Below are 23,025 nucleotides of genomic sequence, written 5' to 3'. Positions count from 1 at the left end.
CATACCCCAAAATTTGCCCATCATATTTCAATATATTCTGACTCATATGATCTCCAGTTACTCAAGTCTATGCAAGGATTGGGCACAATTACTTCTCCCCTAAGCAATCGATCCACAACTAGGGTTTTGTTTCTCTCAAAGAAAAACCAGGTTCTGACACCTCAAGTTGACCTCATGGCCTCTCACATGCCTCAAAGGATCCTCATGCCAAGTTTCAAGCTCTGACTCATAAGTTTGATTAGTCAACTGCTCATATGGACAACAGTCGACCGATTTGACCTAAAAGTCAATTATGGTCAAACCACAGTCAAAACTCCTGATTTTTTGTCAACATCAATATTTTGAAGTCACATTCATCATTTGATCAAAGTTTGATCATGATTCATCAAGGAAAGATCAAAAATCCACAAAAGCACAAGTTTCTAAATTAGGGTTTTGGGCATAAAGTCAACTGAACTTTGACCAGCCATAACTTTCACATGGAACATCAGAAAATTTCTCATCCAAAGCTCATTTTTAAGGAAATTGAATTCTCTACAACTTTGTATCTCACATTCCAAGGATAGAAATGCTTTATTTGAGAGATATGGATCAATACATTACAGGTCCTTCTAAGAGCTCGCAAAAAGCAGTTTTTTCTCAGAAGCCATATCATCAAGATAAAATCTTCAAATGGAAAAAAGGTTCCAAAGTGGCTTGTATAGGACATCTTGAGCTTTCCAAAAAGTCCTATAACTCTTACATATCTTTAAAATTGAGAGAGATATGCCTTGTCAAAGTTGGACAATTTTGAGAGAAAAATATGAAGCAAATATGGCTCAAATTGGATTTTCTTGCAAATAGGCCCAAACTTTTAAAGTCCAAACTTGTTCCTCAAGTCATCAAGGAGATCTAATCCCAATGCCACGAATTTATGAATTTTATTTGGTTTTATATTGATTTTTATTCATTAAAAATATGATTAAAATCAAATAATTAAAGAATTATGAAAGGGATTTGATTTAGCCTTGATTTCCAATAAAATCCAATCAAATAAGCACCATATTTCCCATCTAATTTCGTGCATAACCATATTGGTAAGATTGAATCAAAATTGGCTAAATATGGAAACATTTACCAATCATATTTTTCAAAACTCCAAACTTTGATTCAATAAGATTTACCCAAGTTTTGTTGACCTAAAAACCTTCATTATAAATATGCAAAGATAGTTATATGCCAAGGACGAATTCTGAGTCTCAAAACCCTTTCCAAAAATCTCAAAAAATCAAGAAAACCTAGGGCACGAGCTGTAGCTTTCTCTGGCCATCTTCAACGAGTTCCAGGCATTAATTCGTTCTCTTGAAGATCTCAGGAGCCATTCCTCATCAATTTGGACGCTTGCACACGCCTAAAACGAGCCCACTTGAGTTACACCATTGGTAAAAGTTACATTCTTCTCAAACTTGTAACTCACGGCCTTAAAATCAATTTCATACGTGCATACATGTTCATTATATTGTTTAGAGAAGTTTTGAACCTTTGTTCATGAGTTTTGACGCAGGAAAGTAGGTCTGCCATTGTTAGGACATAACCATGGCCAAGCTTCGTATTCACTATTGCAGGCGTTTTTAGAGGAAACCAATATCACCAATGGACTCAGGAGGTCCGTGTAGCAACCTGCCTTAAACATTAAGACTTAGAGTCGCCACCTATTCTGAAGGGCGAATAGGAAACCCTACGCAGTTTAGAGATCGGGGTAAGTTATTATAATCAGGTCGAGGGAAGGTGTTAGGCACCCTCAACCCTTTCCTTAGGTTTTACGTTCGAAGTAAAGGTTAATGGCTAAATATTGAGGTTTATAGCTAAGGATATGAATAGGGCGAAAATTGAGATTTGAAAGTGAATTGAAATTGTGGGGAGGGGGACTCGCCTTGGTTATCCAAGTGCCTACGTATCTCCTTAGGGAGAATCAGAGTCAACGTAGTTCGGGCACAGGGTTGTACGCCTTAGAATTGATTATGAAATTGTTTGAAGTTGTTTTAAAGGCTTTTTGAATGGCCTATCGTAGTTTTAGAAGTTGTGGTTTGAAAGGCATTATGAGTTGCCTGATTGAAAAAGGATGAAAATCCATAGTATCGTGGTTTAGTGTATTTTGAATGTTTGGGCGCACAACCCTGATTTAATATGTCACCGTTAGTTACGATGATCAATAGATTTGATCAGTATAGCTAACGGATTAAGGGGCATTGTTGGTTACTCAGATCGATAGATTCGATCGTCGCGGGCAGCAAATTAAATGTATTTTAAATTATATATTTTTTATCTCTCGTCTAATGCGACTAATAGATTTAGTCGGGTCGAGGAGAGAATTAAACAAGAGCCAATTAAATTAGAATTAGTATTAATAAATTAATTGATCAAACTTATTTCTCGCCTAATGCGACTAATAGGTATAGTCGGTTCGGGGAGAAAATTAGATTAAATCATCGAAAGAAAACAAGCAATTAAACAAATAAAATTTACAAAATTAATTAATTAAAATTTATTTATAAACTACAAGGGGGTGTATTTTATTAGGAGATAGTAATTATAGGAGGTGTGGATAACATTGGGTCAGGCCCAAAACAATTCAAAGGGCCCAAATGAGACTACAAGGATCCGTTAGGATCTGGTGTGCGCACACGTTCACGCTTATGGTATACTGGTGTACTCTCGCGCGTTTGATTCAATCAGATGGCTTCCAGATCTTGCCTCGAGGCCGTTGATCTAAAATAATTTAAATGGCTGGCTCAGATTTAACATGGACTAAAAGGTGCATGATAACAGAACTAATGGGGAATTGCCCTTGAATGGTCCAATCACGTGGCCCATGAGTGGCCACGTGTCGTGCTACGAATGACTACGAAAGGATAAGCTTATCCCCATTTTCCTTCCTTTTTCGAAAAGACCAACCCCAAGACCTTTCACCTTCTCCACTAATTTTCCCCACTAACTTTCTTATCTCTTAGGGTGTGTTTGGATTGGAAGAGAAGTTGTGAAGAGAGAAATAAATAAGAGAGAGTGTAAGAAGAGAGAAAAAGATGAGAAATAAAGTAGATTTGAGGTATTGTTTGGTTTAAGAGAAAGAGAGAAGAAATAGAGAAGAGAGAAGTGTTGTATATTTTTAAAAGTACTATAATACTCTTATAAAAAATAATATATTTAATTAACATAAAATATTTTTGTTGGATAAGAAAGGATATAAATGGAAAAGTTCCTCTATATTCTCCTTTCTTCGCATTAGGGAGAGAACTTGAAAACGTGTGGGTCCCACAAGTTTTTATTCTCTCTTCACTAATTCTCTCCTATTCCAAGCTGAAGAAATGCCTGATCTCTCTTGTACTTCTCTCTCTGGTATTTCTCTCGCATCATCTTCTCTTATTCCAAACGAACCATTAGTTTCTCTCAACAAACTCTCCTCCTCTCTCTTCGGTTTTCTCAACAAAATTCTCTCCATCCCTTTTCGGTTCTCTCACTCCTCTCCATTCTTTCTTCATCGATGAAGAACAAACAACCATCTAACAACCTTAATCCCAGAACAAACATTCATGCAATCTTTCTCTAATAAAACTCATAAACCCTTATTCCCGAAAATCCCCAAATCGAAACTTCAAAATCAACATGCATTAGCAAAGAAAAACCAAGGCTAAGTGTTTGGATTACCTTTTGGTCTTGATCTTCAGTATCGTATAAGCCCCTTTTCTAATCCCTTTTCTGCTCCGTTTGCAGGTTCGAAGGCATGAGCTTGAAGATCGAATGCTCCTTCAATCTCGTCTCCGTGTTTCTGATTTTCGTCTCTGGATTCTCCTTCCGCCTTTCTCCTCTTGCAGATTCGAAGGCACCACTTTGAAGGTTTAGGATTCGGCGTAGTTGAAGAAAAGCTCCCCGATCTCCTTCTTTCTGTTCGTAGGTCCGATTGTGGAGGTTAAAGTCCAAGCTTGAAGACTTACGGCGCTTAGGGTTCTTCGTCCCCAGAAAATTCCTCCCCTTCTATTTCTCCTTTTTTTTATTTATACTTAGGTTTTAGATCTGTTTTAGGCAAGATTAGATGGTTAGAATTAATTTGATTCGTTTCTCAATTGATTCAGCTTCGATTGTTGTATTATTATTTGATTTAATAAAATTGATTCCGATTTCGTAAATCTTTGATTCAATCTGTTTTGTTAAGATTTCTCTGTAATAAAGTTTTGTTGATGAAAATAAAATCTTTCCTTTCTGAATTTCATAATTTCTTTGATCTGGGCTTGAATCAGTAGTTGGATTAGGGTTTTTTTGTGATGCAGAAGGTTAGGTGTGGGGATGGTCGGCCGCCGTTGGTGATAGAGAAGGTGAACAGTACTAGGACTAGTTGACTTAGTCAATTGTTTATTAAATAAATAAAAATTAAATAAATATCTGAAACCTATATTAAATATTAAGCAATTTTTTTATTAATCATAAAGATGGTAATAATTATAATTAATATAGTGATAATCTTTATCATTGAAAAATTCATCATTTTTATGTTGGTTAAAAAACAAAAAAAACGTATCCTAAAAATGTGGACAGCAAGCGCCCCTCCCCCCTTCTTACTATTTTTTGACATTTTTTCATTAATAAATTTTTTTAAATTTAAAACTTAATATAACTAAAACCAACATTTTAATAAGATAAATATTAAAACAAGATACTCCTAGATGGGCTTTAATTCAATGGGCCTAAGAAATATTTTAACAACTCACACCCCTATTTTGCATGCACCCTTCGAAGAAAAGCATTTTTTGAAATGAGCTTAACAATCACAAAATTAAGTCCTTAATATTTCTTTTTTTATACACCTCCTATAAGTTAAATATAAAAACAAACAAGAATAATAGTATACCAAATAAATAGAACAAAATATAGGGTAAATTTTGGGGTATGACAGTCCGGTTTAGGGGGATAGGGTCTTCCTTTGCCTTTTATTTGTGTTGTGGTGCAGGTTCTGAGAGTGAAGGAATAAGCATGGAGAAACAAAGGAAAATCCGAAGGTGACTTTGCAAATAAATCCGCAGCAGTTTCCGCAGACCAGGCGAAGAAGATGATGAACAGGACCAGGGAGATTCTTGATCCACACGCACGGCCCCCATTCGTTGGTCAAATTTTCCACCCCCTCTCTCCAAGCGTGATTGGTCAGTCAATATTCTCAAAACCTCTCTCTCTCTCTCTCTCTCTCTCTCTCTCTCTCTCTCTCTTTCTCATTGGCTGCGTTGGTAAGCGTGGGCCCACGTTGACTTATCTTTGAACTTTTCATTTAATGGATGCTTTTGTATTTATTGTTTGTTACTGAAATCACTAACGAATATAAAAGCATAGCTCTATTGGCCAAAGGAAGTATTCGTTGGGTATCAAGACTTGGGTTCGATCCCAGGTCTCCACATTTATTTTATTTGCGTTTTCATGTTTGATGATCCTGTACACACGAAGCGCGTACCCCCACCGTAGGTCCTCGTCCATGCACCATCAGATGCCAGCTTCTCAGATCCAACACATCTGGAGTGAGGGCTTATCATATGGATCTCCAGACCTCACCACACATGATCAGAGCTAAGTGTTCTTTATTATTTTTTTATTACATAATTTCTTTTATTTATTTGTTTATTTTCTTTTTCCCTTTTTTTTATTATAATTTCTTTTTTTTATTTTGTTTAAACAAATTATTTTTTTTATTTTGTTTAAACAAATAATTTTATTTAATCGCATATTCGATTTTTAGTAAAAACAATTAAAAACATTAAAAACATTAAAAACAATTGTTTTCTTATAACATTAAAAACAATTGTTTTTAGTAAAAAATATTATTCTTCATGTGTGTTCTATGAATTAATTAATTAACTAGGATTCATACAATAATTATGTAAAACCATGTAAATACCATATTTAATCGCATATTCGATTTCTTTAATTTCTAAACAGTTATTAAAAATATTAAATTAATTGTTTTGCCCATTTTGGTTTATATTAGGGTTTGTCTAAATAATCAATAGATCCATAATGCACTAACTTTTCTCTTCTTCATTCTTATTTTTCAGGGTTGATCAAGGATCAATGAAGGCTCGAGATATTTAAATTAATTATTTTTCCTCTTATTTTCTGCCTTTATTTTTCTGCCTTACATGTGTTTATTGTAATAGCGTAGGAACTTTTAATTCTGCCTTTAATATTAATTGTTGTGGTTAGTAATCCTAGGGAGTGCAAGCCTTGTTTAAAATAATTTAGATCATTAATTACAAGATAAATAACTGAATTTAACCACGTGATTGTGCCACACACACACCTTTAGGGTAACCTCTCTCATTGCTTGTTGCCTTATTACTGTTGCCTTGTTGCCTTACGAATTATGCCTTTAAAATAGTCAAGTCCCTCGATTCCGAGGATATATACCTAAAGCAAATGTTGCCCCCAGTTCATTCATCATCAATTCTGTCCCTCGATGTTGCCTCGGTAAAATGATGATTTATCCCCATTGCTAAGGTATCCTCGCCTGTTACCTAAAAAATTAAATGACTATTTATATCCTTCCCTTAGATTACCTGCCCTCTTTATGGCAGGGTCTGTCTTATGGCGAACGATAACTCCGATGACCCTTTACATCCAATAAAAGGACTTCCTACCCCCCTATGGTATGGATAGCCCTGAAAAGCTAAAAGAACAAATTTTAAAACTTAGGATAGTTGCTACTAATTGCTTGCTCTAAAATTCAAATTACTTTTCACACCTCCTTTTCAAAACGATTTCCAAAAGGCTACGCTTATTTACAAGCTAAAGTCCTTATTCAAAATCTTTTCTAAACACACATGACACTTCAAACATTTCAAACAAATTAAAAGTGAGCTAAGCAATTAAGAGCCCATGGATAACCATTGATACAAAGGGTGCTTTAAACCTTCCCTTTGTATAACTTACCCCCCGAACTCAAAATCTTTTTTAAAGGTCTTTTCTTGTTCTTTTAGCCTTTCTATAAATTGGATAAAATAAAAGTCGGTGGCGACTCTTGCTATCCGCAACATTTCAAAAAATTCAGTTCTCCCACCGTATTACAGTTTGTCTAAGAGCTGTTATAAGTTGTTTTGTGCTTCTCTGAGATTAAAGTGCTATGTATCTGTTTATGAGTTGTTTATATAAAGTAAATGTGATATCCCAAATGCTTGTTGATAGTTTTTAAAATACTCTGATTTCTCGCATGATATTTTTGGGTAGAATTTTGGGTGTTACAGTATCCCCCCAAATAAATTGACGTTGCATCTTCTGGATTTTCTCAATACAAGCTTTTGGAATTTTACATGTCATCATATAATAGATGGGTATATCCTCCATTACACTCTTTGCCAAAGTAACTCGTCCCGCAAATGAGAGGTAATTCGCCTTCCAACTCACTAATTTTGCCGACATATTATCGAGTATGTATTGGTAGTCATGTCTCTTAAGAGCCTTTCCACTACTTGGTAATCCCAGGTATCTGCCCAGGGAACTTGCAACCTTAAAGTTTGATACTTGAGTAAGCTTCTATCTCATCTCATTTCAGCAGTAACATTATTGGAGAAAATAATACTAATGTTCTCCTCATTTACTTCCTGTCCAGACATCGCACAAAATCGTCGAAGAGTGCTCATGACGCATTTCAGTTGTCTCTCCTCCACTTCCTTGAACAATAATAGATCATCTGTAAACATCAAGCGAGATATCTTTATAGTGCTTCTGCCCAGTCTATTGGTTCTCCGCCTACCGGTGTTTACTTCATGCATTATAAGGTGAGTCAACTTTTCCATGCACAACACAAAAATGTATGACGATATAGGATCCCCTTGTCGGATTCCATGTTGAGGGCGAAAGTAGTCAGTCCTAGCTCCATCCCAGTTGATGTTTGATACCACACTCGTTATTTCACACATTATGATATTCACGAGAGCCTTCGGAAGTTTGATCTCCTGCAGCATCTTCCGGATAAAATCCCAACTGAGCTTATCATACGCTTTAGATAGGTCGACTTTGATCACAAAACCTCCTTTTTTTCCCTTTCATTTTATTTATACTGTGCAAGACTTCATTGGCAATGATGATGTTATCTTGTATCATTCTCTCAAGGACGAAGTCGGGCTGATTTGGAGATGCCAACTTTGCCATATGATCCTTAAATTTGTTAACGACGACTCTGCTTACAACCTTGTAAATAGTATTACAGAGCTATATAGGCCAAAACTAATACACCCGTTGCAGAACTTTTACTTTTGGAATCAGACAGATATCAGTGTGATTAACTTTTGCGAGCAGATTCGAGTTTTCCCAAACACACTTAACTAAATACAGTACTTGCATTCCCAGTATACTCCAATAGTGTTGGAAGAATCCAGCCTGGTAGCCATCAGGTCCTGGCGCCTTCTAGGGGTTTAAAGAGAACACTTCATATTTAATTTCTTCATCAGTGAAAGCAGTTCCCAATTTGTCAATATCATCCATAGAAAGTTCAGGAAAGGTCCAATTAGGTCGAAACCAATTTTGACTTTTATCTTTAAATTCAAATATTTTCCGAAAGTAATTCGTAACCAATTCCTCCAACTGGCCTGTACCCTCAATCCACTGATCCTGATCATTCTTCAACATCAAAATTCGATTTTGGCGACGCCGCTTGATTGTTTTCAAATGATAGTATTTTGTGTTACAGTCACCATCGATCATCCATTTAGCTCGCAATCTTGGAAACCACATCAACTCTTCTTTCCTCAAAATTCTACTAAGCTCCTGTTGCAAATTGGATTCTAACTTCCGCAGGCCCCTTCTGTAGTTACGACGTTGCATGGCCATTTTAATAGAATTGAATTACTAAAATGTGGGGTAGTACTTCAATTTTGTTTGGGTAACTTTGTGAAAAAATTATACGTTTTTCATTTTAATTCAAATTGTTGAGTCGGATTAATCTTAAACTAATCAGTTGAACAAAGTCATTTGAAAATTTTAATTGAGTCCAAAATTGATAAATACTGCATTTTGGTTCGATCATTGAATCAATTGTCGTTGAATATAATTAAAACTATTACTTTGATTTTTTTATTTCTTTTACGCGTTTTAAAAAAATCATCGCAATATTATTGTTTTTCTTCTATTTGATTTTATTCTATTTTAATAAGAATAGTTTGTATTTGATTTATTTATTTTCATGTGTATTATTTTGTTAACCTCAACAATTAAAATAAATAAATAACAATAATAAGGAATAAAATGACAAAAGGAATTTTTTCCATTCCACTACACTACACTTTCCTCCACTAACATTTCCATCACCAAAAGAAAACAAATTTGTGAATGTTTAAAGAAAACCCCTAATTGTCTCAATATAAAAGTAACAGTAAGAATGAAAAGGAGGCATAGAGAATAGAGGCAAGAAACGAATCTGCAAACCATTGCAAATAATCTCAATAAACATCATACCAGAAATAAAATAAAAAAGAGAACAAAAAATGTCAAGACAATAATCACATTCCATCTCATTCATCAATAAACACAACAACAACTCACCATCAAAACAAAAATGTGAAAATAAAGAAAAAAGAACTAGAATCGAGAAGGAATTCAGAACAGAAATCAAAATCAAAAGCACCACTACAAATTGCTCATCACTGAACATATACCAGCCTCCAACCTTGCGAATCCGACCACCAAGCAGAAACACCTATCCATTTTCGTTACCACCAGTCACGAAACACCGCACACACCGCAAGAAGCGTGCCATCCATCCTCCTGTTTGCACCACTATCGCCTTTTTTGACCGTCACATATTTTCCACCATTCCAGAATTTCCTACCTCGCTGTTTCTGCCGCTGCCGATAGTTTTTATTTTTCCCTTTCATTCTTATTTGCTTCCATTATCTCTTTTTATTATGTTCTGTGATGATATTCTATCATTTCATATATTTTGTTGAAGAATCGAAAAAAAACCAGTCAAAGATGAGCACATTTGAGGTAGAAAGGCCAAAGAACGATACAAAAATGACCAAGTATGAAGGAACAGAGACTTAGAGAAAATTGGCTGTTAAAGGAAGAAAAAATAACAAAGTTTTTGGAAAAAATATGGTCCCTTTTCTGGGATTTTTCTCACTTGTTCTAACTGTTTCTGAAGGCTTTAAAATTAGATGTTTGACATCTTTTCGAGGGTTATGCAAATTTTAGTTAAAAGTGACAATAAAGAGTATTGGGAGTGCAATTTTGAGAGCATTGGAGGGAAATTCTTCAATGATTTTCTCATGCAATCTTCATTGTATCAATTGGTATTTATTTGTATTACTATGAGTAGCTAAACACTTTTAGGTTAGGTTTTGTGTGATGAACTTATTTTGAACTTGTTGGAACATATGTTTAATTTGTCAGTGCATGAATAATTGAATTTATATTTCTATTTATTTGCCGCTTATGTTTAATGCTTTTTATTTGAGATACTTTGTTAATCTGATTACTAGCGCATAAGGATTACTAACCATTAGTCTATGCGTTGGAACTAGGGCAATTGTTATACTTACGTTGGTTGAATAGGGATAAGAGAACTCTAATAGTTTCATTAGAGTTAATGTCATGTTGCATCGCCTAATTTCACTTACGCTGGTTGAATATGGATAGGAGACTAATGCCAAGGGATTCGGCATAGTAGTTTTGATAATTCTCTGTGGAAATATAAAGACTGTATCATTCATATAGTGCATTAAACAACAACAGGGGACAAATAAGGAATTTTAAGTAAAACCTGGCCGCTTTCGCATTATTTTCATAATAAATTCTAATTTTCAAAATCAAAACTTGAAACCCCCCCTCCCCCCCCCCCATTTATTACTTTTTTGAACTTGCACAACTTTTATTTTGTTATATAACAGTCCCTGTGAATACGATCTTATTTTTATTAATTCGACACTATCGCTACACAGGCCTATAGTTTAATGATAACAATACATGATATCTCAGAGAATAATTTTGTACCCTAATGGTTGTTAGCTAGTGTGTAGCCTTTGCTTACATGTTCTGAATCTGATAGTATGGAGTGTGACATCATTAGTTTTTGGAATGAGCACACTTTGACCATGGGAAGACACAACATATGCTTTATACAAACAAGTTAAGTTCTGGAACATTTTTTGACTATGCTTCTGATAGAATGCAAGTCATTGCTTGTGACTGTGACTCTGATCAAGGGAGCTTCTGAAGACTCTCAAGCTTTTACTTCTGGCACAAGTTCTGAAGAACTAGTTCTGAAGACTCCGAAGACAAGGATCTGGAGAACAGATTGTGAAGACTCTGAAGACAAGGTTCTAAAGACTTTATTTCAGCATTCGATCCTTCTAAACATGCTTCACCAATCTACATTCTGAAGCCTCTGAAGATCAGAAGATAAGATCAAAGGTTTTGTGTGAGACAAATAGTACACGGTATAAATCAAATATTCCTTCCACTACACGTGTTTTGCGGCACAAGGACTGTACTATGGCACAATGTTGTCTAGCACTCTCTGCTGACCTTTATGAGGATTACATCTAAGAAATATGCAATTCAATCTTCAACCTCCAACGGATCTTTTGACGCCTATATAATAAAAACTTGGATGATTGCAAAAATGATGGACGAACAAACTAACTATTGAACGAAATTTTGAATACATTGAAACTCTGTTCGTTTGTAAAGTTGTAAAAGCAATGAACTTTTGTACATAAACTTGTACAAACACTGTTGTTTTATCTTTATATTTCATTTGTATTATTTACTTTTAAGAAATATCTTGTAAACACACACCCTTTATATTTCAACTTGTAAGTTGATTATGTTCCTTGAAAAACTAGAGTATAGTCCAAATTTCTCTAATGGTGTGCTTAGTTGAGGAATGAAAATGAAAAGAGAGAAATAGGTGTGAGAGAGTATAGAAGAGAGAAATATATGAGAAATAGAATAGATTTAATGTATCGTTTGGTATAAGAGAAATATGAGAAAAACAGAAGAGAAAGAAGTGTAATTTTTTTTAGAAAAGCCAAAAGTGCTCTTAGTTTAAAAAAAAATACAAATAATTAAAATTTGTTAGTAAGTTAATTTATAAAAAATATTATATAAAATGGATCTAGTATATTTTTAATTTGTTTAAATATTCTTTAATTTAAATTAACATTTAAATTTGATTAAGTGTATATTAACTAAAACTCCTCCACTAGATAATCATTCCCTTTTATCATCAATTACAACAGCTGCATGTATATAAATAATAACTTAGAAATCTAGTTGCCCAGCTTTTTAAGAAAGTTTGGCATTATTTTTTTTTCATTAACAGGATCCACCAAAATAACAAGGAGAATCTACTATCTACTATCTATTCATTAATAATAGATTGACTAAATTGCTTAAATTACACTTTCACCAAAATTTATTTGCACTAATAAAAGGTCATTTTTGTAACTAACAAATTAAGTATTCACTCTTTCAACTTTATTGAATGGATGTCCCAAGTGTTAGCTTTTCATTGGTCCGAATTAAATAACATTTTTCCTACATAACAACAATGCATGAATGATGACATCACATGTAAGCCATGGATAATGGAAGTCATATTTAAATTTCTTTTACATTTCATTTTCCCACACTTTCTTACTTTCATTTTAATTTTTCTTAATTTATTTATTATCACAAAAAATTTTAATAATCTATTTTTAAATTTTAATCTTACTAAAAATTTCAAATTTCTTTCACATTTCATTTTTCCATACTTTCATTTTAATTTTTCTACATTTATTTATTATCGAAAAAAATATTAATAATCGATCATTTAATTATTATTCTCAAAAATATTTAATTATTTCACGGGCCACTATCAACTCAATATTTAATTTTTTTAATCGATCATTACACATTTTCTCTATCTTAATTAAAATTTCAAATTTCTCTCACGTTTTTTCACACTTTCTTACTTTCATTTTAATTTTTTTCTCTGTTTATTTATTTATTTATTGTCTCACGGGTCACTATCAACATAATGTCTATTTTATTTTAATCAATCATTGTCTTTATTTGAGAGATAATATCTTTATTTTTATTTTTTCTCCATCTCACGATTTTTTATCATTATTTAATACAATTAAATTTCCATGATTATTTTTTATTTTACATTTGTTTTTAAATATATTTTATATCGCATCAAATTATTTTTTTATTTCACGGGTCATTATCAACATAGTAGCTATTTTATTTTAATCAACAATTACTATTAATTGAGAGATAATTTTTATTTTTAAATGTTAATATTTCATTTTAATTATCTCCATCTTATAGTATTTTTTTATATGATTATTTAATATAATTGAATTTATATGATCATTTTTCATTTATAATTAAACCATAGTGATCTATATCATTTTCTTTTAATTGTTGTTGGACCGTCAATTATTAAATTACTTGACCCAATTTTGCTATTGTGTTCTTAACCTATCTTAAACATTTTTTTGTGGATCATTGTTTTCTATATAATTATTGTTAAATTTACAATTAAGTAAATTATTTCATATTTTTCATTTATATTTAAAATTTTACATTTGCATTTGTTAAAATTTTATTTTTTTCTCCAACCCAAATGTCCTTTTTTATATGGTTCTTTATTACACACAAAATTAGCACATGAATACGATAATAATGTTTAATCTTAAGGGCCACTTTCAATACAATGCCTATTTTATTTTAAACAATAATGACTTTTATTAGAAAACTAAAGTATTTATTTTCAAATTTCAAAACGATTCCTATGGATATTCGGTTTTCAAAGAATTGAGAGTATAACAGAGCAATCAATAAAACTCTAACTCTGTTCAAGTAAAACAATTCTTTTTAATTATTCATATTGGTTATAAATCCTTTTATTTATATTATTCATATCATTAAAAAAATACTACACCAGAAAAAAATCACCCGTGCGGAAGCACGGGTCTCTGACTAGTTGGATATAAGGGTATGGTAGGAATATCATAAAAGAAATGTTACTTTCTTCGCAAATATGAGAAGAAGAAAAAATAGGTGGGATCCATGATATTTTGATCTTTCTCCCCTATTTCTTTTGTGCTCCAATCAAGAGAAAGATCTCATTTCTCTTCTTAATCTCTCTATTTTATTTCTCTCTTTCCTATTTCTCACCTACGAAACAAACTCTAAATACTGCAATTCTTATTAAGTCTTCATTAAGTTGAATTCTTATTTACCCAACTCAAAAAGTTGGGTAAGATTATCTTTAGTGTAAAATGCATTGAAAACATCAAATAATTATTCTATATAATAAATAATTAAATACATAAAAATTAATTGGTGTCATCTGATTGGTGGAAGGTACACTACCTATCATTTTGTGATGGGTAGAGAAGTTGTCCCCCTTCATTAATTGTTGTAACTATTTACTCACTTGCAAGATGTCATGTTATCATTAAAACATAACAATGATTATACATTTAATTAATCTCATCATTAATTAATAATTAAAACAATATACGTTAAAAATTCTCTTTCATATAACTTCTCACATATTCTCACACAGCACATCACACAATCAAACATACAAGTTTCATATATAATACAAAGCCACCTCACTCACACACACACACTCCTTTTACATACATATAATTAACCAAATTATCATATAACAACTATCACCAGCTAATTAACATATAATAAAGAGATCAAACCACCATCTAATTAACCATTAATTAACTAATTATAATAATCACTTAGCTTAAACACTAAACTGCATTGATGAAAACCTTCATCCCAGATTGGCAGTGACCAGGAATGCTACATATGAAGTAGTTTCGCCCTCTTGCTAGCCTGATCTGATCACTCCCTGAACTAAACACTTTTGCACCTCCTGATGCCTTGCAGCTCCCATATCCACCTTTGTCCACAGCCACAACATTATGTATCGTTGAATCATAGTTGAAAACTGCAACAACCATTTACCATATTCATATGTATAATTAAAATGGATCTATATAATTTATACCGATATATATGCGAAAAACTTAGCTTAAATTTAAACTTACTGAGAACATCACCAGCTCTAAACTTTTTTCCAGTAGGCCAAGTATCAGTGTTGTAGGTCCATCCACCAGGTCCTCCAACGTTGTAAGTTGCTGCATTAGCACTTTCAAGTAGGATCAAAAGGAGAAGTAGTGAAAGCATCATAGTGATTATGTTCATAGATGCACTGCCTCTTCCCTTAGACATATTTGATATTCTCAATATTAGTGTAAAACTATAAGTTGTTATAGCAAATTTATAAGTGAATTGATTGATGAGTTTGTTGGCTATGGGACCAAAAGTGGTTTTAATATTATGTAGATGGAATATTGAGGACACGTTGGTGTCTTTTCTTAATTTTTTAAGGTAGATTATTATATAAATAAAGGGTTAGATATTTATTATGGTGGGGAATTGGCTTTTTTTAATTATTAGTATTTTACAACAGGTAGGGAAGCAATTGTACCCACTAGTTCGCGTTATAGATTTGGTTGGAAAATTTAGCAGCGTGAATTTTGGAGGTTTATTGATATTGGAGCACATTGAGGCCCAGAGATTTAAGGATTGGAATGATTAAAGCAACTGCACTAAGAAAACCAATGATGAAACCCTTCTTTCTATGATCAGACGCATCAAACATATTGAGAACAGCAGGGGAAAGAAGAAGTCACTGCTACGAAATGCGTAAATAACAATGTCATGGTCACCACGGTTCTTCACTACACCGTGGTGACATCCATAAAATAAGACGCTACCACATTATTTTTGTTTTTTTATTAAAAATTAATTGTATATAACAACGGTTGAGCAGTCAACCGTGGTAAAATCATAAAGTTTTCATGGGTTCGAAACCTTAGCATCATCATATATATTATTCCTTTAATGTTATGGCGCGGTCTTTTCTTAACTCTCAATTATTGACAGTAGCACCGTTTCCTTCACAGTGAAACCCTAGCACCCATTTTTTCTCATCTTCTTCGCCATTAACCATGAAACTTGTGCTTCATACGCTAAGGTATTTTTCTTCTTACATCTTATTGTTAGATAGTTCTTCGTTATCTCGTTTGTTGCATGTTATTTTTGTTGATTAATTATTCTCATGTTTTCAAATTCATCTTCACTACCTTAACAAAGAGGATACTTTGGTTATGGTACATATTGTTTGTGTAGCTATGGAAAAAGTAGAAGAAGCACGAAGCTATGATGGAAACTTCATCCACCTAGTACTTCTTCTTCATAGCTTCACAAACAAGATGTTTTTCATACTCTGTTGACAAATAAGTTTGCGTTTTCACATGTTGGTAACTTTCATGGTTATTGTAGGAATCAACAAGAACAACACATTTTAGTTAATGAAGAAACAACTGTTGGGCTTAAAGGCCAATTGACTGGGCCTCTGTGATTTAGCTATTGCATCCTATTGTACTTGTGTATATAAGGCATTGGCCTATGAAATGAGAAGCTAATCACCACCTTTACCCTAACAATTGGTATCAGAGCCTTTGGTTCAAGAAAAGGGACCGGCTAAAAAAACTTGTAGTTGAAAGTCAACGGATACATGTAGTTGAAGAGAATCAACGGATACATGTAGTTGAAGTCAACGGATACAAGTGTATGTGGAAGAGAGAGCTTCCACATGAGGGGTAGCATTGTGCAAGACTCACACTTGAGGGGGGGTGTTGAGAATCAAGTGTGAGTGTGGATAATAGTCCCACATTGGAAATGTGTGTGGTGACTTGAGCATATATAAGTGGGAGAACCCACTCACCTATCACCTTAAGGTTTTAGGTGGAGAATTTGAAATTCTTGCAATGGGGGAAAATGAGACAGTGAATGACTACTTTGCGAGAATGCTTGCAATTGCGAATCGCATGACAAGTCATGGTGAAAAGCTTGAACAAATCACAGTGGTTGAAAAGATTCTCCGCTCTATGCCGGCTAAATTCAACTATGTGGTGTGTTCTATTGAAGAATCGAATGACGTTACAACCCTCTCCATTGATGAGCTACAGAGCAGCTTGCTTGAGTGTTGGCCAACTTCAACAGAGAAATTTAACTCTAATCTTCAAAAGGGATATCTGCCAAGTTATTCATGATGAAAAGGGGTTAATTCTCACCACTCAAATTTCAAACAATAGAATGTGCAGGATTTTTGCTCCTGTAATTCTACCCAAGTGTCTGTAGATGAGCAAAATTGATGAATCCTACTTGTGGCATCACAGGTATGCTCATCTTAGTTTCAAGGGTTTGAGAACTCTCAATCAAAAGAAAATGGTGAGGGGACTGCCAGAGGTGAAAGCTACAGAAGACAAATGTGCAGACTGTATATCTGGCAAGCAACACAGAGACAACATCCCTAAGAAATCTAGTTGGAGAGCTTCTCAAAGGCTTGAATTAGTGCACTCGGATATATGTGGACCAATTAAGCCAGAATCTAATGGTGGCAACAGGTACTTTATTACCTTCACAGATGATTACACTAGGAAAACTTGGACTTATTTTTTGCAAGAAAAATCTGCAGCTCTTGAATTTTTCAAAAAATTTAAGTCCTTGGTTGAAAAAGAATCAAACTGTGCTATTCAGTGTCTTAGAACAGATAGAGGTGGAGAATTTACATCAACAACTTTCAATGAATTTTGTAGTGCACAAGGGATAAAAAGACACTTAACTGCAGCTTACACACCTCAGCAGAATGGAGTATCTGAAAGGAAAAATAGGACTATTTTGAACATGGTCAGGAGCATGATGTCAGCTAGAAGTGTTCCCAAGAGATTTTGGCCTGAAGCTGTAAACTGGGCCACTTATGTCATGAACAGATGTCCTACCTTTGCTGTGAAGAACATGACTCCAGAAGAAGCATGGAGTGGTATAAAACCCTCAGTCCATCATTTCAAGGTGTTTGGTTGTCTGGCACATGTACATATTCCAGATGTGCAGAGAAAGAAATTGGATGGGAAGAGTACAAAGTGCATTCTCCTTGGTGTTAGTGAAGAATCCAAGGCTTACAAATTGTACAATCCAACTGAAAGAAAGATCATCATCAGCAGAGATGTTGTGTTTGAAGAGCATAAGAGCTGGGACTGGGGCAACAAAGGTAACAACAGGGGAGAAAATCAGATTGCTGACAATGAAGTAGAGCAAATTAGTGAGGCACTAGATAGCCAAGATGAGATTGAAGCTATTAATGAAACTGGTGGAAACAATGGTGCAGATGACAACATTACAGAAGAAGGACAAGAAGCTGGAGAAGAACACAGTGACAGTGACAGTGTGGAAGAAAGGCCTGCTAGGACAAGACAGCCACCTAGTTACCTCAGAGATTATGTCACAGAAGATCAACACGATTCAATGCAAAGCCTTGCCCTGTTTAGCTCTAAAGAAGATCCTGATACTTATGATGAAGCTATAAAACATGAAGTATGGAGAAAAGCAATGGAGTCATAAATTGATTCAATTCAAAGGAATGACACTTTGGTATTAACTGAACTTCCACAGGGTATAAAATCTGTTGGGGTGAAGTGGATTTTCAAGACAAAATATAATGAGGAGGGAAAAATTGAGAAGCACAAGGCTAGGCTTGTAGCAAAGGGATATGCTCAAAGATATGGCATTGACTTTAATGAAGTATTTGCTCCTGTGGCCAGGTGGGATACCATAAGAACTATACTCTCTCTAGCTGCTTTCAAGAGTTGGAGTGTTTTTCAATTAGATGTTAAAAGTGATTTCTTGCATGGTGAACTAATTGAAGATGTGTATGTAGATCAACCCTTGGGTTTTGAAACAAAGAACAGGAATCAAGTGTACAAGCTCAAGAAGGCATTATATGGATTAAAACAAGCCCCTAGGGCTTGGTACAACAAGATAGAGTCTTATTTTATCATTGAAAAATTCATGAAGTGTTCTCATGAACACACACTGTTTGTTAAGTGTGAAGGAAAAAACAAGATTCTAATTGTTAGCCTATATGTAGATGACTTAATCTACACTGGAAACAATGGACAAATGATGAAACAATTCAAGGAATCTATGAAGGAGAAATTTGCCATGACTGACTTAGGCAAAATGAAGTATTTCTTGGGGGTTGAAGTGAATCAGACCCAACAAGGAATCTTCATTCATCAACACAGATATGCCTCTGAGATACTGAGCAGATTTGGAATGACTGATTGTAACAAGGTTTGCAGCCCAATGGTGCCTGGATGTAAACTTATCAAAGATGAACATGGAAAGCCTACTAATGCCACCTACTACAAACAGATGGTTAGTTGTCTGATGTATCTATTGGCAACTAGACCAGACATGGCTTTCTCAGTATGTCTTGCTGCAAGGTACATGGAAAGGCCCACTGAATTACATGTAGCTGCTATCAAGAGGATTTTGAGATACTTAAAAGGCGCTATGAGTTATGGAATTCTGTACAAGCACAGTGATGATGGAAATTTGAAATTGGTAGGATGGACAGACTCTGACTATGCTGGAGATTATGATGATAGGAGAAGCACATCAGGCTATGTCTTTACTATAGGATCAGGAGCTATATCATGGTGTTCTAAAAAACAGCCCATAGTTACTCTGTCAACCACTGAGGCAGAATTTGTGGCAGCTGCTTCTTGTGCATGTCAAAGTGTGTGGTTGAGAGCTATAATGAAGCAATTGCAGCAAGAACAAACTAGGAACACGATTGTGTACTGTGACAATAGTTCATCCATAAAGTTATCAAAGAATCCAGTCATGCATGGGAGGTCTAAACACATTGATGTGAGATACCACTTCCTTAGAGAATTAAGCAGGGATGAAATTGTAGAACTGAAGCATTGCAAATCTGAAGAGCAACTTGCAGACATCATGACCAAGGCTCTAAAGCTGGAAACATTCTGCAGATTAAGGGAGGGACTTGGAATGTGTGATATTAGTTCCCTTATGTAATTTTACTTACTACTGTATGTTCTTTTTCTTGTTTGTTGTTTTAGTTGATATCTGTTGTGATATTCAACTTAAGGGAGGGTTTGTTGGGCTTAAAGGCCAATTGACTGGGCCTCTGTGATTTAGCTATTGCATCCTATTGTACTTGTGTATATAAGGCATTGGCCTATGAAATGAGAAGCTAATCACCACCTTTACCCTAACAACAACAACGGCAACAAACTTCATCTATTTTGAGATACAATGAGAAGAAACAACATATTTTATCATGTAGATTGTTTGTTTCTATACAAGGTGTGTCCTAAAATGTATGTTTTTTTTATGTTGTTGCATGTATTTGTTGTGTTGTTGTATGTTATTGTTGTTTACAAATATTCTAATCAAAACAAGAATAAAACATTGCTAAATCACAAGAAAAAGGCTTCTTGTGACTTACCAATGTTTTGTTCTTTAAATTCTTATACAGGTTGATAGAAGATGAAGTATTGTTTATTATATGCTATGTAGATTATTTGTTTCATTAACATTTTAGTGAATACATTCATTTAAATTTACATAGAAACTTATAATCTGAAAATTAAGTTATATTTGAAAACCAACTTATATAAATCAATGTTTTTGGATTGCTTGCATCTCATCATTTATTTCACGTTCTTTAGGATTTAGAATGTGATTCAATGACCTGATTCCCTCAATACATCAATATCTTCTCTTATAGTTTAACTTGAATAAAATCTAATTATTGGCTTGGATCTACCTCATTGTCATCGCTTATCATCGTGATTGTTATGATGATAAGTTATCATAATAATCACGATGATAAGCAACGACAATGAGATAGACCCAGTCAATAAATTGATGTTGTTCAAATTAAATTAGAATCGAAGAAATCGATGCAATGAAGGAATCATACCATTGAACTACATTTTGTGTTAAAGAGCATAAAATGAATGGTGAGAGACATGCAATTCGGAAAACAGTGGTTTGTTTAAGTTGGTTTTCAAGAAAAGTTTAATTTTCAGATTATATACTTCTTCATCAATTTGAATGATAGCATTTCATTAATGAGGTGTACAGAAAAACAAGCAATCTACGTAGTAAATAATAAACTAGGGGTACTTACCACAATATTTATCTAATGTAACTGTGATGAATTGTGTTCCAAAATGTCGCTGCTGAGAATTGAACTATGGACCTCTAGGTCTATCACAATAGTTGATTTAATTAACCGTTGTGATAGCGCGCACACTTTCCAATATACTACAACGGTCCTAGGACCGTGATTGTAAGTAACGCATTTACGACAACACTCTACATAGCAATGCCTAGACCCGCGTGATTAAAAGTATTTTTCAACCGTTTTTAAATGGGTTTTCTGTAGTAGTGAACACACTACTAAGAAAAACACGTTTAATGTCAGTTGGATATAAGGTGTTACCTTCGTTTAAAAGACGAGGTAACAAACGACGTCATAAAAATGCCAACCCACGAGGGAAGCTAAAGAAGTTCTTAGATGGTCTGATGCCATAGAGGTCAAGGTGATTGTTGATGATTGTAGTTTCCTTTCACTTGTGGACTATTCGCTGACCATGCTCGACGATCAACTATTGACAGCCTTTGTTGAGCAATGACATAAGTAGACATTTTCCTTCCATCCCATTTTTGAGATGACGATTACCCTGGATGATGTGTACTAATAAATTCATCTTCGCCTGACATGTAATGACCAGCTGCAGCCTCCACATGGTGCGGATGACACTCAACGCCTGTATATGATAACAGTTATTATGGATAAACTCATGGGTTTGGAGAACCCAAATGGTGAAGTTTTTACTTTGGTATCACATGCAACACACATAGTCCGTCGAGGACCTATTTAGACTGTATTATCATTTTTGTATTATTTGTATATTACGTGTAATATTACTCTGACATTTGCATAATATTGTTTATTAGATAACATTTTGGCACATCCTTTGATGCATGGTGAACATAACTTAACATTTGACAAATTGTTACATAACTTAGACAGGCGATTACATAACTTAACAAAACAATAATAAATAAGAAAACTTTTACACTATGAGATGATTCTACTGGAGCTCAAAAGGGCGAAACATGTGGTGCTCTTCAGGAGCCGAAACTCTACTGCAGGTTTCACCTCGTTGAAGTACACTTCTACAAATGAAAACTGAGGCAATGTAAGATGTTTTGTAATATGTTACTCCACAAATAAGAGTTTTGAAATATCTGGTATAGTGAACTTTATATACACTACAAATTTTTTTAATTTATATCAGATTTTTCACTTGTTCTACCGGATTTTTTTTTTTTAAATTTTTTGGTTAAATTGGGACAAGGATAACATAAGTATTATAGAAATATGTAGACGTGTTAACTCGAAGTGGGAGTTGCCAAGATAAAATCTCTGTTATCCATCTTTCATAAACGATTTAAAGGGCTCATCAATGCCCTTCTCAAAATCTAGACTAAATTAGTACACGACATCTTGTTAAAACACCAACATATTACAACATCGCACATAACTCCTCTTCTTAATATTTAATGACTAATTAAACAGAACCTAAAGCATAATAAAAAGGAAAATGCTAAACATCACAAAAATAATCATCACGATTCTACGAGTATTCATCGAATTACAAAATTAACTGCCTTTTAGTTTTACCACCACTTATCCCTACTATTAATTTCATTATAGTCAGTCTCACTTCTCATGTGTTCTGACTAAATAAAATATTACTCAAAATTTTATAAAACTACATCTACTACTATTTTTGATTTTATGTAGAAAGGAAAATTTACTTTTTAAGTTCATTGAATAATCAATGAATCTGAATCGTATCATGAATCAGATACACTAATTATTTAATAAATCTAAAGAGTATTACTCATGTTTTTGAAATAGAGAATATTGACTATGTGTCAGACAATGGTGGTTAAAAATATGTTTTTGATAGGTTGTTTTTACTAAAAAATTGGCTAGAAATTGGAATGATGAAGTTTCTTTTCTTTCTTTGACCTTTTCAA

At 33.9% G+C, this 23,025-nt stretch overlaps 1 protein-coding gene across 1 annotated transcript; it reads right to left on the bottom strand.

Moving 5' to 3' along the window:
- Window positions 1–14,527: 14,527 nt before the first annotated feature.
- On the bottom strand, window positions 14,528–15,318 carry LOC131655671 (basic blue protein-like). The gene is made up of 2 exons (XM_058925505.1): window positions 15,078–15,318; window positions 14,528–14,977 (listed from the first exon to the last, which is right to left on the bottom strand). Exons 1-2 carry the CDS (start codon window positions 15,259–15,261, stop codon window positions 14,778–14,780), a joined length of 384 nt encoding a protein of 127 aa, XP_058781488.1. The 5' UTR covers window positions 15,262–15,318; the 3' UTR covers window positions 14,528–14,777.
- Between the last annotated feature and the right edge of the window lie 7,707 nt (window positions 15,319–23,025).

This window comes from Vicia villosa, linkage group LG3 (assembly GCF_029867415.1).
Source record: "Vicia villosa cultivar HV-30 ecotype Madison, WI linkage group LG3, Vvil1.0, whole genome shotgun sequence".
Classification (NCBI taxonomy): Eukaryota; Viridiplantae; Streptophyta; class Magnoliopsida; order Fabales; family Fabaceae; genus Vicia; species Vicia villosa.
The sequence above is the reverse complement of the archived record's forward strand: the minus strand, read 5'-3'. Positions and strand labels throughout refer to the sequence as shown.

Excerpts from the sequence above, each read along its gene's own strand:
- LOC131655671 (XM_058925505.1), bottom strand. The coding sequence starts at position 15,261 with ATGTCTAAGGGAAGAGGCAGTGCATCTATGAACATAATCACTATGATG. Across the intron at positions 14,978-15,077 it reads TAGAGCTGGTGATGTTCTCA|TTTTCAACTATGATTCAACG; the intron begins GTAAGTTTAAAT and ends TGGTTGTTGCAG.